The sequence below is a fragment of the Sturnus vulgaris genome, chromosome 7, assembly GCF_052056855.1.
Source record: "Sturnus vulgaris isolate bStuVul1 chromosome 7, bStuVul1.hap1, whole genome shotgun sequence".
Lineage (NCBI taxonomy): Eukaryota > Metazoa > Chordata > Aves > Passeriformes > Sturnidae > Sturnus > Sturnus vulgaris.
The window spans coordinates 14365232-14382043 of record NC_142249.1 but is presented as its reverse complement, the minus strand read 5'-3'; the positions used below and the strand labels follow the sequence as shown (position 1 = coordinate 14382043).

Genomic DNA, 16812 nt, shown 5'->3' with positions numbered 1-16812 from the left:
AGGGCTGCCTGCAGAACACTGCTGGTTTCGATAATCTAGGAATTTGGCATTAGCAGATGCCTTGGCTACATTAAGCAGGAAAATGCATTTAAAAACCACTTTATGGTAGAATTTTTAAAAAGGTTTTGAACTTCTACACAAACATATTTCATGAATACAATTTGTCTTGGTTGCATTAAGAGGCTGATTCTTACACTAGAGACATTTTTGCAGAAGCTTTACTAAGTTCACCCTGACAAACTGAACAAGTGTTGCTAGTATCCCCTTTGAGCAAAATGGCAGCATTGGTCAGATCTGTGCCTCTCTCTCTCTCTACTACATGACCTGTTCATCACCCTGATTATCTTGCTAGTAAGCTCCAAAAAAAGTTCTACTTGCTGCAGTAAACTTCTTTAGGCACTTGTCATGGATGTATTATTGCACCCTTATCCATCAAATAGAAACCCACACATTCTAGGATGTTCTTTCAAGATTTTTAAGAAGTTTGGCTTAGTAAGAACTGTTCTACTTGAGTGGTGACAGCACCATTTACAGACGTGAGTCTATGATATCCAAGTTAAATGGTTTACCAAGTGATGAAAGTGCATTTTGACCAACTTTTCTGGTCTTTGAACAGTCATCTACTTCAACACATGGGCAAAGAACAGCTGCAAAGTTCAACTTTAAGGAGAAAGTGAAATCACAGCTTGGAAATTACCTGCTTTTGTAATGCACGATTTTAAATTTACATACTACTTCCATTCCTTCCACTCTAAATTCTACTCTTTGCTTGCATGCTGACTATTGCTTATAAAAAACACATTTATGGTGTAATGCAAACAAAACTGTGAAACCTCCAAAACCACATCTGAATAAAATTTCCTTCTTGCAGTTCTGCCCATCTGCTGCTCCAGCTCTGACACTTGAAATGACAAATGAGAAAGCAAGCCTTTCAGGAGAACTTCAGCAAAACCTCATTCCTAACAGAATCTCAAAAGAAGACTTCATCTGAATGAGCGTTTTGCTAACTCCAGCTGACAGTAGATCTCACTTGTTCAAACATGTTTAGACAACAGTGAATTAAAAAAAAAAGAAAAAATAAAAAATATGGGCCCAAAAGCAAGTCCTGAAGTTTAAACAATTCCTGATACTTCTTTGGATCAAAACCAAAGTCACATGCCAGAGATGAATGATTATTCTGGGGAGTGCCTGATATTCACTCTTCTCTTGTTAAACTAAGAGGGCCTAATTGTTGCAGGACACAATACATCACTTGTCTTCCTCACTCCAATTGCTTCTTCTTTGGAAGCCTTGTAATTCAAAATCTCAGCACCTCTTCTGGTGCTGTACTAGGTTAATGCTTGAATATCTCCTTTGATTTTACGGATTTTGGGTGCAAGCCAATGAGTTTGGCTCATTTTACCCCTTAATCCAGTCAACTTTTGTGCATATGATCTGAACTATGTATAACACTCTGTCTCTGAAAATCCTGATACAAAAAATAAATCCTTACTTAGTTTCAGGCATAGAGATCATTATGAGTGTTATCAGAGGCAAGAGAGAGAGTGGCATAGTGAAGGAAGACAACAGGAAGGGTCAGGGCAGAGGAATTATTCTGAGAAGATCCTGATGGTAAACTTCTTATACTAGTTATGCAGGCAATTAATGACCTTTGTGTCTGCTGAAATGTAGAACTTAGGTTATTCTAGAAAATCTGTGGGTTATATGCATGAAAATATGGTAATTGAAACAGTCCTGGCTCCCCCACAAGAGTATCACAGCTGCAGGAGTCTCTGCCAACTATGGAAACTTTCATTAGCCTTCCCAACATCACAGGCCAACATTTATATAAATCTCTTGAGGGAGAAAAAAGAAGATATAAAATAGAATGTTTAACCTATTGACTCCATGAACTATTTCAGCTGAAATGCCAAGGATGAATTATATAAGTATCCCTACCACAGTAGCATTCTCTTATGACTCAAATTCAGGGGTTGGGCTTTACAGAGCCTGGCTGTGAGCATCATGTCCAAAATGTCTGCACTAGCCTCACACTCACTTTTAAAATAGTGGCAGAGGTTTTACTTTCTTGAACAACAGATCATGAAGAGAAGAAGCTGCTCATGGAGAGAACACAGGGAAAGGTTACCACTGAAAAAAACCCCCAAACAACTGCCCCCCTCTCCCCCAACAAAAGAACATGCTGAAATCTGTATGGGATCTGCACCACATTTTTGTCACAGTGAAACAACCTTCTATTTAAGGAGAAACCTGTATGCTACTTTCACAGAAACTTACATGAATAAGTATTTGTGTGCAGATGTACAGCTCCTTTGGCTTCATACAAGTCTTAGCAAGATTAAAGTCTTGAGTACATTATCATTTGCAAGCACTAAGGTAGAAGAAAGGGAGAACTGGGAAGGGACTGTATTCTAGTCTGTTCTTTTAAACCAAGCCTGCTTGTATTTGCATTGATGGCAAGTGATCTGTGGAGCTCAGCAGAACTATTTTATTTATAAACCTTGTTTTTTTAACCCAGAAATATTGTCTCGCAAAAGGTGGATAAAAGTAAACGTTAAACTCTGCTTCCATGTTGTGAGGCATGACCATGGAAGTTCTGTAAGCTAAGTGAGAAAGGGATGTCATTTTTACTCTCTTACCAGCACACTGTAAATATGTCTACTTTTCAAACATGCAAATGAAATCCTCATGTTTTGGAAGTTTATGTGCAAGTATTATCAAAGGCAACTCTGCAGGACTTACTTGTCCAACTCTTTCCTCATAGTTCTAGAGCATCATTCAAAGACTTCTGAAGCTACAGACACTTCACAGTTACTCAGTTTGTTGCTGCCCATATGGTCAACCAAATACAAGATACCAAATGCAGCCATTGCAACCCTGCTTTAAAACAAGAGGGACTTGGCCAGGTGCAATGGCTCTCTGAGCATGACACCTTCTCAGCTGATCTATGTAAACTGCATGAGGCTTATATTGTTCGGTCACTAACCCTCTATGCAACAGGTTATTAATCTGTATTTTCCAGGATAAAACCCAGTGATTTTGCAAAAGAATTTCAACTGCTATTAAACTAAGTTTTCAATCTGGCATAGGGATTTAGTAGTACTAAATACTGATGGAAGACACAGGAATAAAGAGTGGAACAATTTATATTAGAGTGTATTGATCCAATTATTTTCCTGTCTTAAAACACATGCTCATAAACATTTGATTTTGGGCACTCCCAGCAGATACCACACTTGGAACAGCAGATATCGACCGTGAATAAAACTCCTGTTGCAGTTCCTCATTCTCGAAATTAAAAGAGACAAACATGATTTGTAAAATCCTGCACTTGTAAAACTGACTTAAATAAAAAATTTCAAGCTACACAGTAAATATGCAGAGCTTCAACTGATTTACTAAGTAGTATTTTGAGAATTACTGTACTTTACCTTTGAGCACTCTGGCACCATGGAAAAGAATTTGATGACATTACTTTCTATGGCAAAATCATCATGCTACTCAATTTTAAAACCCTGTGCTGTTATTAAGAACTAAGGAAGACATTCATCACCAAGATGGAGATTCATATTGACATGCAAATCCTCTATCACAACGAGCAACTGAGATGTTAGTAACAAATACAAGGTATAACTACTCAAAAAACAGGCACCTGGGCAGTACAACAGGTAAGGAACTGTTTCCCATAAGGAGAGATAGAGTAAAAGAAGTTCTGCAGTTAGATGGTCTCTTCACAATCTGCCTGCTGGGAGTCACAAAAGATCTCCTGACCTACCTCATACCCTAATTAGCTTTAGGTCCTTTGCTGCTCCTGAAAGCGTGACGAGGCTCCAGCTCTAGCCAAGGATATGGAGAAGACTGACTCATGGAATGCAGTTAAAAGCAGACATACTTTCATAGGAAAAAGTAATCTACTTTTTTCAGGTCCTGCACTTTTAGGAATTGCTTTAAGTATTGTAGGCATAACATTTTTAGGCAGAAAATTATTTCTAAAGGGCATGTTTCTTTAATGGTTGCATTTTGTACAGCAGTAATCATCCAAAGTGCTGCTCTCCACAGCATCAGTGTGCACAGGAATTACAAAAGAATAAGAGGAGACTAGCTGACAAAACAGTCTTTCCACAAAAAAGTAAAAATACTTCTCATCAAGCAAGATTCAGATTAGTCCTATCAATACCTGTCTGTGTACTTAACTTCATGCACAGAGTCAATACATAATTAAGTTCAGTATGTGAACAGTGTTGGAAAGAACAGAAATTAAATATGTATGCAAATATAACTTTGGTTTGCATTGTACTGTTATCTGAACCTACCTTTTCCTTGATATTTACAGGAGAATTGATTTCTGCCATTTCTGTTCAGAGTAGAGTAGTGTCTCTGAAATGAGAAAAAAATCGAAGAGATTAATTTGGAGGTTTTAGTTCCAACCTGTCAAAGCTACATCTGTAATGATTAATTGCATATGCGTACCTGTAAGCATCAGAGAAACATGAGAACACAATGTCCTGCACAGCAGTGCTCAACCCTGCCAAAAGGTAAAGCTAGTCCACATTTCCTACCTTCCCCACATTAGTTCTGCAAGCACATTTAAAATTGCCTTATAGTTATGAATGTGAATAGAAGGCATATCACACTTCTCCCAGCCATGTCTCCCATACGCTGCTCTGAGGCTGTAAAGAGCAGGAGTACCTTAGATGAACTCAACAGCTCCTGTTTTCTCATTCACCAGCCTCTTCAAATTTTGCCAAAAGAATTTATCAATTGATGCAGTCCTAAAAAGCAGCTAAATGTGCCAGGAGGTTGGGCTGACAAGTGCTGCACGGCTGTTTATTGTTCGTTTTTAATTCAAAACTAATTCAGAGGATTTAGTCACACAGCTCCTACTGAAACTAACAGGGTCTGTAAATCTCTGAGTCTTCTCTGAAAACTTGGGCACATGAACGGAATTTGCATGTGATTAAAGAAACCCTCCAATATGCTTTCTATTTGCAGTTATGTGTCTGGGTAAGTGAGAGACACTCTACCACATGATGAAGAGTTAACACAGGGAAAGGAGTCCCATTGCCTAATCTTGCTTCCATCAAAACCAACTGCCTTAAGCTTCACTAAGGAACAGAGCTGAATCTTCACGTTTTAAAATTAAATCACACACAAAGAATTACAGCAAAGACTAAGTCAAATGAAATACAAGCTTGGTTTGGTGACTCTCTTTAACTCTATTGTGCACTGATAAAAAGGTCTAAGTATAGATATATGAGAATGGACCCCTAAGATCATTCTAAGTTTTTAAGTTAGAACACCTCCTTTACCCCATTTGCTATGTGGACTGATATGTGCTCCAAAAATTCTTCTAAATCTCTTTCAATGCCCTTAAACAATCCTCCCTTAACTTCTTTGAAATGCAGAAGTTTAGTAGAGTTCAAACTCCAGAAATTAAGCACTTCTCTTACAGTATTCAGTGACAACATTTAAATGAATTACAGAATTAATTTCTGTATGCACCCATTTTCTAACTAAAGAGATGAGAGCTGAGGAAGCATATGGGGAAGAGATAATAGGAAGAAGAAAAGTAAGTCCATTTGAGTTTTGGTCTGATGAAGAGTGAAGAGTCAAAAGACAAAAGTAACCATTTCCATTTCCATCCAGCTGTTAAAAAGACATGCTTGAAATGAGGAAGGTTGCTCCTGCCATCTCCATTTTACTATACCATGAACAGATGCTCTACTAGAATTTTAATACCTTTTACCTGTATTAAGTCAGTGGCTCAAACACTTAGCCAAGACTGGAGTCTTGTTTGATAAGACCTCTTGGCAACTGGGCCACTGTGTCACTCTGAAGGCTTTACTGTCTCTGCTCGTATCTCTGAGTGGAAGGTTGCCCTTCCTGCCCCTCCTTACATGAAGAATCAAAGAGCTCAAATTAGTTTCTTTGTCAAGCCCACCCAAAGGCTAGAAGCAGAATTAAAAACATCTGGACAGAGCAGGCAGAAAGATCACACAGAAGGTAAGTTCAGGGCAATTCCATTTCCAATATTTAGTGTTTTCCAATAACAAAAGAAAGATATTGAGAAATGCTTGTAGTCTATAGTACCTAGACAACTTTTTAAAATGTACTTACTTGTCTTTTGCTGTCAGCTATTTCTCATGCCAAAGGGACAAAGAACATGAGATATAATCAATTTTCCCAAGCAGACTGGAAAAATCAGCTCTAAAGTTACTCTAAGTCTTCATCTCCCTTGCTGCTTCTCATAAAAGCATGGCTTGTACCTAGTGACATCAAACCCATGCTGGATGGGTCCTATTCTCTGTTACAGAGATAACTGTATGGTAAGGAATAGTTAAGGAATTTGACTGGTTTGCTCTTCTATCTAGTAGCGAGCAGATTTTGTAATGTTAGAGACAACTGATCAATGCACTCTTGCACACTGATTCAAATACACTTAATCCAATCCAGCACCTCATAACAACATTAACAAAAAAAAGTAAAATCTGCTCTTGAAGAACCAAACACACAACACAGAAACAAACTCACTAAGAGAGCTAACAAACTCTTCTGGACTTAAAAGTTTACTCATCTCTAAAAACAAGTAATGGGAAAAGATCTTTGTCACTTTAAACCCTAAGGTTCTTTTTCAACATACGTTATCAATTTTGTATCAAAATTGCACATTTTAAAACTGCACATTGTATGAAGCAAATTAATCCGAATAATGATACTTTGTGAAAGCCTCATGCCTCTCAACTAAGATATCTTCAAAGATACTAGCTAAATAATCGTGGAAATTTAAATTAATTCTGTTGATTAAACCCTACTACTTGACCAATTCTATTCTTTGTAGCAATGCATTGACTTGATTTAAAACCAGACATAAGAACTCCATTCAACACCTTGCCAGAATTTGATGTGCCTCTTCTTTGCTGTGCACTGCAGGTGCTACTATGATTACAGCCTTCCACCAATAAATGTGGTGCTGATTCAGCTAGCTTGCAACTGCAAGCTGTTTCAAAAAGACCTGGCATGCTACATGAAACATAGTCTCTGCTTTTTTCTTCCTTTCTCTCTTTTTTCTTTTCCTTTTAAGATAAAGAACTAAGAGGACATCAGCTTTTACAAATGGATCCATTTCTCTAAACTTCACACACTTCATTAATATGCATATTACAACTGTTAAAATGAAGATGCTAAAACTGAGTTGGAGCTATTTTTCATTCACCTTCTCCAAGGACAGATAATTGAAATAACATGCATAAAACACCTGCTCGTTTATATAACTCAGTCCAGCACTGCTTGTTACATAAAATACAGATCATATATTAAAAGGAAAATGTCAATGCTGTACTAATTTTTAAAATCATCATCCTTTATGGCTATACTTTATAGCTACGAAATTTAATTTTCTCATTGTAGCACTAACTGATTTATTGACTTAAACTAGTGTTTTTTTCTCTGGTGTTATTTTAATCTCAGTGTTTAACAATTACTTAGTTTCTAATCCTTTGGCAAAAAACTATAGCACATCCATAATTTTATGAACAAAATATTCCCACTAAAGTTTACAAGCTTTATCTCCAGGCTGGGCTCTAAGTTTGAGCTGCTACATTCTCATCTTGAGTTCTTCAGCAAAGCTGCTTTCTGTGTGAGTTGTGGAACATCAAAATAGGACCCTCAGCTGAGACCTAAGGCACCTAAAATCAGTGGAGAACATACTTTACATGTCACCAACAGCATGCACACAAAAGGATGTTTAGAGAAAGGTCTCTGACAGATTTGCACTGGTCAAGATTAAGTTAATATAAGTACAAGATCTAAAACACACAAAACATACTGTATATCAGAGATTCTCAGCTTGAATGTCAGTTTACATGCTTTGTCTTTCTCCACCATCTCCTGCTTGCGTTTCTGCTCCTGAAATGTCACTGCAAATTATTCCAAAAGACTTCCAAGAAAAAGAAATTGATGGAAAAAACCCAACAAACTACAAAATCTCTTATATAAATGGGTCATTAATTTCTGATACAAATTTCCAAATGCACTACCTGGAGCAGGAGATCACTCTCAGTTTCTCATTACATCCTGACCTCAAATACTGACAGGGTGTTTTTTCTAAAGCTATTACACACATCCAAATGAGACGTTTCACTTGCCTTGTAAAATTAAGCATTTCAATAGCATTCAAGGGAATGCTGCAGAGAAGACTGGACTACTTTTGGCAGAGTTTTACTTCTCTACCAGATGAAGCAATTCATATTAGTCTATGCAGTTTTAAGCTTCCATGAATCTGAACCAGGGCATCTGTGCTGCTGGCACACGTTCTGTCCTGCTGACCTTAACTGTAAGCAGCAACGTCCAGCAGGCAGACAGTTACAGGAACTGTAACAGGCCTTTAACCACTGCACAAAAATATGTCAGAGCTCACCTGTCAGAACCTACATTTTGTGGCTGCTTGCCCAGTCTTTACAGAAGTTTCCTTTCTGTCTCCAAGCAGCAGTGAAATCCCACTGCTGCTGTGTTAAGCTTCCAAAGAATGCCCACCACCTTCCCACTGGAATGAGCATCAGAGGTGTTTGGCCCACAGACACCTTCCAGCCAGCCAGCCCCTCGGGTAAAGCTGACAAACACTCCATTCTACACAACATTATGGATGGGTGGGATTGCCTGCATCTCAAGCAGATAACAACAACTCTGTGTCTTGCCATTGCTGCAAACCTGGCACATTTCAATTCCACGCTTCAAAACTCGGTCAGATGCTCCCCACTCCTAACAACAACACCAAAATCTCCTTGCAAATGCACGGAGAGGAAAAGTAGTTTATGAAAGCATAAGGGTTGCCAGAAAGATACAATTTGTGAAAATACCCTGTGTCACAGTAAAGTCTATCAGAGAGGAGACTGTGTGTGACACCTGCTCTACTGCTTCTGATATCTGAAAACACAACTCTGGCAAGGGGGATCCGAAAATTCCCCATTAAACAGCACATCATAATCTGGTGTTGGATTCCTCATCTGCCCACTGCAACTGTTTCCTTTTATAAGGAAATACTAGCCCAGCAAACCAAGAATTCCAGGTCTGACTTGACCCTTGCCAGTGCTTCTCTAATCCCAGTCACTGAGTGATCTTTGTCTATTAAAAGAGAAACTAGTTTACAATTTGTCACTGAATTTTTTCATGAAGTAAAACAATACCAGAATATGAATTTTAATTATTTTCTATTTTTAATTACAGATAGTTTTCTCATTTCCAAATAGTTCTGTCAAAATCCCCCAGATCCAAAAGGCTAGACAGGTATGGTCAGAAAAAAGGAATCATAATTTTAGGGGAACTTCAAAAAATAGGAAAAAACTGCTAAGTATCTTTGCTGGTTCTGGCTGGGATTGAGTTAATTTTCCTCACAGTAGCTACAGCACAGGGATGTTGTAGTTACTGCCAGCTTTCTTACACAGCATCAAGACCTTTCCTGCCTCTCACCCCACCCCAGCAGTGAGGAGGCTGAGGGGCACAAGAAATTGGGAGTGGACAGAGCCAGGACAGCTGAGCAAAGGGATATTCCATATCATGTGATGTCAGGCCCAGCATACAAAGCTCTGCCACTCAAAGCTCACTCCCATGGGGAGGCAGTGAATGAGCAGCTGTGTGGTGCTTAGTTGCTGGCTGGTATTAAACCATGACAGTATCTAATGAGATTTTAGCACTATGCTTTCATCTTCTCTATTTCTACCTTCTCTACAGAATTACATCTCATTTTCAAATGGGATTCCTATCCACCCATATATATTATATTACACTGCCTTGCCCGCAGACTTCCACATGCCCCAGGTAAAAGCAAAGCCAGCAGAATCAGAGACACATGGCCTCCATTTCACATTTGACTTTGTTTCTCATTATAAAGAAATGCTACTAGAGAACTGCACATGAAGCCTGAGATGAACACAATATTTTTAATGCAGTTTTAAGCTACTGCACCAGAAAGACTGAAAAAACTCCGAGAGTGAAATTCCAAAATTCAAGCATTTCAGAAAGGAATTATTTTCGTTTTCACTCTGATTTTATTTAAATAGAAGAAAAAATTAACTAGGTCAAATGGGCAAACATCAGCATTCCACTGACTGTGAAACTACAAGACATATCAAGATTCAGACATTTGTCTTCAGTATCTTGAGATTAGCAAGGGGTATGATTTTCTATTTGCTGTAGTCTCATGTCTAAAGATAAACATAATAATTAAATGCACAAACATAACCAGAGTCAGGAGCACCCAGGCCGTATTAACAAGTGTCCTCACAGCTGTCCTTTTAGCCTTTTGTGCCACTAGGAATGAACACACCTTGTAAAACCAACATGAAATGAGAGAGCTGGTGTTTCCAGTACTGTTTTATATCTGTCTAATGACTGCATATAGAAATTTTTTATCCATACCACCATTTGGTATTTCCTGGTTTTTGGAAGTTTGAGATTAGCCACTTCAGACTAGTTAAGCACCCCGGGTAAGTTTCATGACATCTGAGGCCTTCAAAATCCTTTCCTTTAAATGCCTGGATAAACATATGTATGGGAGTGCACACACATTCCAGAATATTTCCCATTTGCAGAGTCCAGTCCCACCACTGTCCCTGGTCACGCTTGTCTCAATCACAGAATGCAGCTGTTGCCTCTGCATTCTCCCTCCTGCTCAGCTATTGCAGCCAGACTCTCTACTGGTCACACTCTGCCTGAAACCTATTGGCTGCAGATCTGGAAACAGGATGCAGGAAATAAAATGTCTCACTGATTCCACATGTAGCTCTGGATTCCTACAAAAAGGAGGCTTATGCTCCCTCATTGTTTATCACCTCCTCCTGAGGATTTCTGAAATGTCTGACTAGACAGTCTGAGGAAGAAGCAGATGTCTCAGATCTACAGCCTTGCAGGCTGCTCGCTTGGAAACGGGCAGTAAGGGGTAAAGGTTTGGAAAATGCAGTGGTGCATCAGGAACTTGGTTATGCTATTTAAAACTATAAAGTCCATATCTGAGAGAACACAGACCTATCTGCTGAAAAGAAAAAAGGGACAAAGGTGAGAGTGGGATATGGGAGGAAGGACAGTCCTCAGCACCTGGGTCAGTGTCCTTCTGTCTTCTATCCTAGTCAGATTTCTGCCATGGGCAGGAATGGATCTAAGCAGGTACCACAGACACACTGCCATGTCCAATCAGTATTGCAACAAAGTAGTTAGGCACCAGTAAGTTCTGTACCTCATTCTGATAAAATCCACTGCTCTTTGACCTTGTTATGCTCTCCCCTTCTAAGCAGAGATGGTACTATCCATGTAACCCAGAGGGCCTGTGCTTCTCCCCTCTTGTCAGCTGACCTGCTTCCTTCTCCCAAGTTCCAGTGTGTGAGAAGCCAGACCACTGCTTATGTGGGCTCCACAGGCATTTGTGTTTTCACAGAAATGTGGTGTGTGAGGGATCCTCAGGTCCTCCCTGCACTTGGTGTTGCAGCTCCACTGTATGAGAACCCTGCAGAGGAACACTCTAGTCCTTACTAAGGTCGCATTAAGAGAGGGTTCAAAGAAACCTACTGACTGGCATCTTTCCCAAACTCTATTAGCATTTCATCCAGTTTACAAGTATTCAGTGATATACAAACAACTCACCCTTGGTTACAAGTGAGGTTGCTCACAAACCCTCTTCCTGTAGAGTCGTTGAATGCTGGGTGTGTCCTATCCAAGCAAAGCTCTTCTTTAACACAAGTTTCAGTGTGGCTTCCCCAGAGACTGGGGTCACTGTATGAGCTGGTGTTCATTCACAACAAGTGACTGACACCCTCTGACAGTTACCAGTTACCACCTCAACGACCTGAAGTGTAACAACCTGCTACCTCTGTAGAATACAGCTCAGGCTGAGAAGGATCCAAACCAGTAATTTATATAAAGGTCATTAATGCCATCCTACATGTGAGCAACGGAGATCAATTTGAAAAGCACATAAAGAAAGGCCAGCTGTGCATTATTTACAGCAACTTATTGCAATGAAGAACAGAACTGCAGGAGGGGACACATGCAAGTCCTTTGTAGAGCTATATATTCATGATTCAACAGACAGGTACCAGTACAAAGTAAATACTCTGTAACTGCTGACATACCTACATACATACATATATATATATATGTGTGTGTATGTATCCCTATAGGCAGGCACACAGACATACAAAAAATGAATAAAATTCTTTATGAAATAATCATAATTTAAAGTAAAATAAGTTTGAAAAGAAACTAAGTACCATTACTTTTTTTAAATAGCATTCTAAACATTGAAAAACATCCCCAAAACACATGTGACAGTACACATCTTAAACAAAACCTAGGAATTCAAATTTTAAAAAAAGTCAAATTTCTGGAAGGGAGTCTTGTTGCACAGCAGCAGGTTTTTCCATGAAAGGATATTTTACAGGATAGAAGAGCTATTTCCTATGGAACATTCAAGGGACTTAGGCATAACCTTTGAAAATTCCTCCCATCCTCTTCCCATACTGACTGGTAGCCAAACATTTATTTTCAAGCCAGATCCTTTCTATAGTTGCACAGCTTGCCTTGTGAAGCAGTGAGTCAGTAATCTAAAGCCAATAGTTTCCCACCTAAACTGTTGTACATATGTGTTTGAACTCCCTATCCAGCTGGTTTTATCACCTGAACAACTATTAAATATACTGCTAAAAGTCTATGAGTGGTCAAATGCACGTGTAGTTCTAACCCGAGGTGACAGCACTTCCTATTGCTTTTCTTTTTGACCCATCCAGTTTAAACCAACCATTTACCAAAGAAGGTAACACACAGCAACACTGACTCTACTCCACATTAAGAAGCTATAGTGAACTACAAAAATACCAGAAGTATTGAAATAGTATAAGGCAGAAAGCCTCCCAGTAATTTTTCATTTCATAGCAGGAAATTATCAACTCATTAAAATCTATGGAAGTTTGGAAGAAATTAAGAGTCCGATAGATGTTTCTATAAAGAACATGAAACAGCTCAACTACAAGAGACAGAAAAAACTCATCCCAGCAGCCCAGTGACAAGGCAATGTCTCCAGCCTACAGGCATTGAAGATCTAGTGCCTGTTCCAAACCTGCCTTCTGCTACACTAGAAGAGTACTTTAACCCCTAGGCCATTCTTAAAAGAAGAGGATTTTCTCTAAAGAGTTTTCTTATTTCCCTCAAATACATCTATTAGCCTCCTAGAACCAGGTAAGAGCCAACAAAGATATATCCCCACTCCAGAGCTCCAAAGGTAGGAAAGCCAGCACCACTGCATAACTACCACAACTGCCCAGTGGCTGCTCAGGGTAAAGTATCCACTCGCTGGCTTCTGATGCTCCTTCCTTCAGGGGCTGCACTCAGGGGCTCTTTATCCTCCCCACTCTGCAGGAGAATGTTGCTGAAGCCTAGAGTCTGTGTTCTGCTAGCTGGCATCCTAGAGGAACATCTGCACAGCATCACTGATTCAGCAAAATCTGAATTCCCAGTTTACTACGTATATCATACTAGTAGAGCTGAGCCCAATTGACAATAAACGAATTCAGCTACTACATGGTCAGTAAAATGGTTCTCTCTGATAGGCAGCAGGGAGGGATGGGGGGTCTGGAAAAACAAATTCAGACAGAGAAAACTCTCTTTCCACAGTAAGACTTGCCAAAATAAACATTAGCCTCTTGCTCTTCCTCAAGCGCCTCAAAATATCTTCCTAAGCATACTGATGAAGAGCAGTGAAATAGCAAAATACAATCTACCCAAATTCTACATGTGCATGATGTAGACCCTCTTGCAAAACAACCAAAAAGGTTAACTTTCAGTTTTTACAAACGAGATATTATCTTCCAAGTTGTCCTTGCCAGGGACTTGAGCTATTAAGCCATTGACACTGGCTGCTATTCCAGCTCAGAACGGGATGCCGAGAGACAGCGTCGGTTCATGTACTCCTGCAGCTGCCCAAATGTGGACTGCTACAAGAGCATGGGAATGCTAACAGGGAAGTATGCAAAGTGGGACCATCACTTGCCTCAATCACAGTGGTTTCTCTAAACAGTAAGAGAAGAAGTACAAAAGTGAATGTCAGGGAAGTGTTCAAATCACGCTTGTTTTGGACATCAAGAAATAAATTATGACAAGGAATCAAACTTCTACCAGCAGATTGGTACAGTATAGTACATTCTCAGTCCTGGAATAAACCTCAAGTTCCAAGATGGTCCTGGAGCTATTCTGATTTCAGCCTTCCTTCTATTAAGTATTCGATGTTCACGTCACTTTTCCTTCTTGCCCAGACATCTCTAAAGAACCAGTTTACTGTTGCTAGATGTGCAAGGCTGACTCTCAGCAAATATAATCCTTTCAAGAGCTACATGGACTTGAACCAGCTTCTTGCTGGTGCCACAGGAGCCCCATCAGCTGCAGACAGAGAAGAAGTCATCAGAGCTGCCCTGACCAAGCACACAAGGAAGTACTACAGTCATGATGAGTTGGCAAGTTTACAGTGAGTTTGGGGAAAGGAAGCGCTTTAACAGAACTCTGAAAGAGCTCCCTGAATAAAGGGTTTCTGATGAGAACTGATAAAGCCAGGTGCTCAACTGGAGGCAAGACAGACCTGAAGAAGCCTTAGTGTGGTGAGACCTCAGGTAAGTAACATATATTCAAAGTACAGGTAAGCACACTTTGAGTCAGTGAGGTTACGTATATGCTTGAAGGTAAACACCTGATTTAAATGTGCCAAAGCAGTCTGAACCTTTCAAAACCAAACACTGAAATTAAATGCAGCCTTTCATTTTCTATAACCAAGTCACCTCATATAGCTCCTTTGAAGAACATGCAAATCTTTCCTTGAGTAGTATTTAAATTATTATATATTATATACATATGTAACCACACAAAATATATGTAGATATAAGCTTTAACAAATGTTTACAATGTTTCTCTAGTAAAATGATCTGATGTATATCCATAATGAACAGACATAGGCCCAGCAGAATTCCCATATTAACAGTTCCTGTAGAGTCAGACACTACACTGTCACCACCACTGGCATTTTGATATTCTCAGATTTACAAATGCTAGTCTTCCTCTCCTCCCCCATCTTCCTACTGCCAAGGAAAACATTGATTTTCTGATGTTAACAAAAGGTATTCCTGGAAACAACAACAAAAGCACATAAATAAGTTAACCCATAATTACTCATTGTTCATACAGTCCTTCAACCTAATTGCTATCACATATGAATAAAGGCTATTAGAGCATTTACTGGACTTTGAACTGTACCTTTTAGAGGAATAATCCAAACGAAACCCATTATTTTTTTCAACTGAAACCCACACTACCCAGCTACATCAAAATCAATTGCAAAAGTACAGCCAATCAATGCACACTGCATACTGCCAAAAATATGCAAAGGTGCCTTGACCAGTCCCCCCTTCCATACCCTCCCCAATAGTCAGGAGACAATCTCAAAAACTTTTCTGTTTCTAAAGGTCAATATCATATGAAGTGTTGCTGACATGCACGAACTGAGGTTCCTGTTTAGACAGAAATATTAAGGTTTCAGATTTTTAAAAAAATTACAAGTTTCTTAACTCAGCAAAGGTAATCCCAAGATAAAGCTGTTTGACTAGTTATGACATACAGACAGCAAATGGAGCAATTTTATCAACAAAATGAAAAGAAGATACTTTGAATTTGTTGAGTAACATTTCCAAGAAAATAAAAGCATGTCTTATTTTAAGGTACTTTACTTAAAGACAGGTAAGCTGAGTTACACTGTATAGCACAGATAAACGTTCTAGAGCATCTTCCAGCCCATCTGTTTGTACCCATTCACTGGAAGCGATCTATTTTTGGCATGCCAGCATCCATGAAATGACAAAATCTGGGGACAAACTTTTACTTTGCATCTGTCCAGAATTTCTGAAGACGAACCTTTGAGCTTTGGAGGACAAGATAACATACTATCTGCTTCACAGAATTCAATGTTCAAAAGTTAAGTTCTAACTTTTGGTTACCCAGGTTACTAGCTACCACTGCAGGCCCTACCAGCTGAAACTCTCAGTGTGCTAAAGGATGCCAAACCCACTTTTCTTGGGCAAACATAGATACCAGCAGGTTTTAGATACTGTATTGGGTTTGTGTAGCAATGTTTTGATAGTGGAGAGGCTACAGGCATGGCTTTTGTGAGAAACTGCTAGAATTTTCCCTCGTGTCTGATAGAGTCAATGCCAGTCAGCTTCAAGAGAGAGCTGCCGATGGCCAAGGTCGATCCCGTCAGCAACCATGGGAGTGCCTCTGGAATAACAGAGTTAAGAAGGGCGGGGTGAAAAGAGCTGTGCAGCAGCAATGGCAGGTGGAGAGAAGACTAAGAAAGAATAAATGAAAGGAACAGCTCTGCAGACACCAAGGTCAGCAGGGAAGGAGGGGCAGGAGGTGCTGCAGGTGCTGGAGCTGAGATTCTCCTGTAGCCCGTGGTGCAGCCCATAGTGAGAAGCTGTGCCCCTGCAGACCATGAGGGTCCCTAGGGATGCAGAGATCCACCTGCAGCCTGTGGAGCAAGTGGATGCCTGAAGGAGGCTGTATCCCTGTGGGAAGCCCTCACTGGAACAAGCTCCTGGCAGTGCCCTGTGGACCCCTGGAAAGAGAAGCCCATGCTAGAGCAAGTTGGTAGGACTTGTGATGCCACGGGGAGCTCACGCTGGAGCAGGCTGTGCCTGAAGGACTGCACCCCATGGAAAGGGATCCCTGCTGATGCACGACAGGCATCCACACTGGTGCAGTTTGTGAAGAACTGTAGCTTGTGGGAAG

The 16812-nt window shown here is 39.9% G+C and overlaps 1 protein-coding gene across 3 annotated transcripts in view; it reads right to left on the bottom strand.

The window, feature by feature from the left end:
- SPATS2L (spermatogenesis associated serine rich 2 like) overlaps positions 1-16812 on the bottom strand; it is a 144985-nt gene that overhangs the window by 37733 nt on the left and 90440 nt on the right. For all 3 annotated transcript variants that reach the window (XM_088167825.1, XM_014879420.2, XM_088167826.1), the window contains one exon: positions 4314-4377. In XM_088167825.1, coding sequence (XP_088023951.1) covers positions 4314-4352 — 39 coding nt within the window. In that variant the 5' untranslated portion in view covers positions 4353-4377. The remainder of the gene's footprint in view (positions 1-4313; positions 4378-16812) is intronic.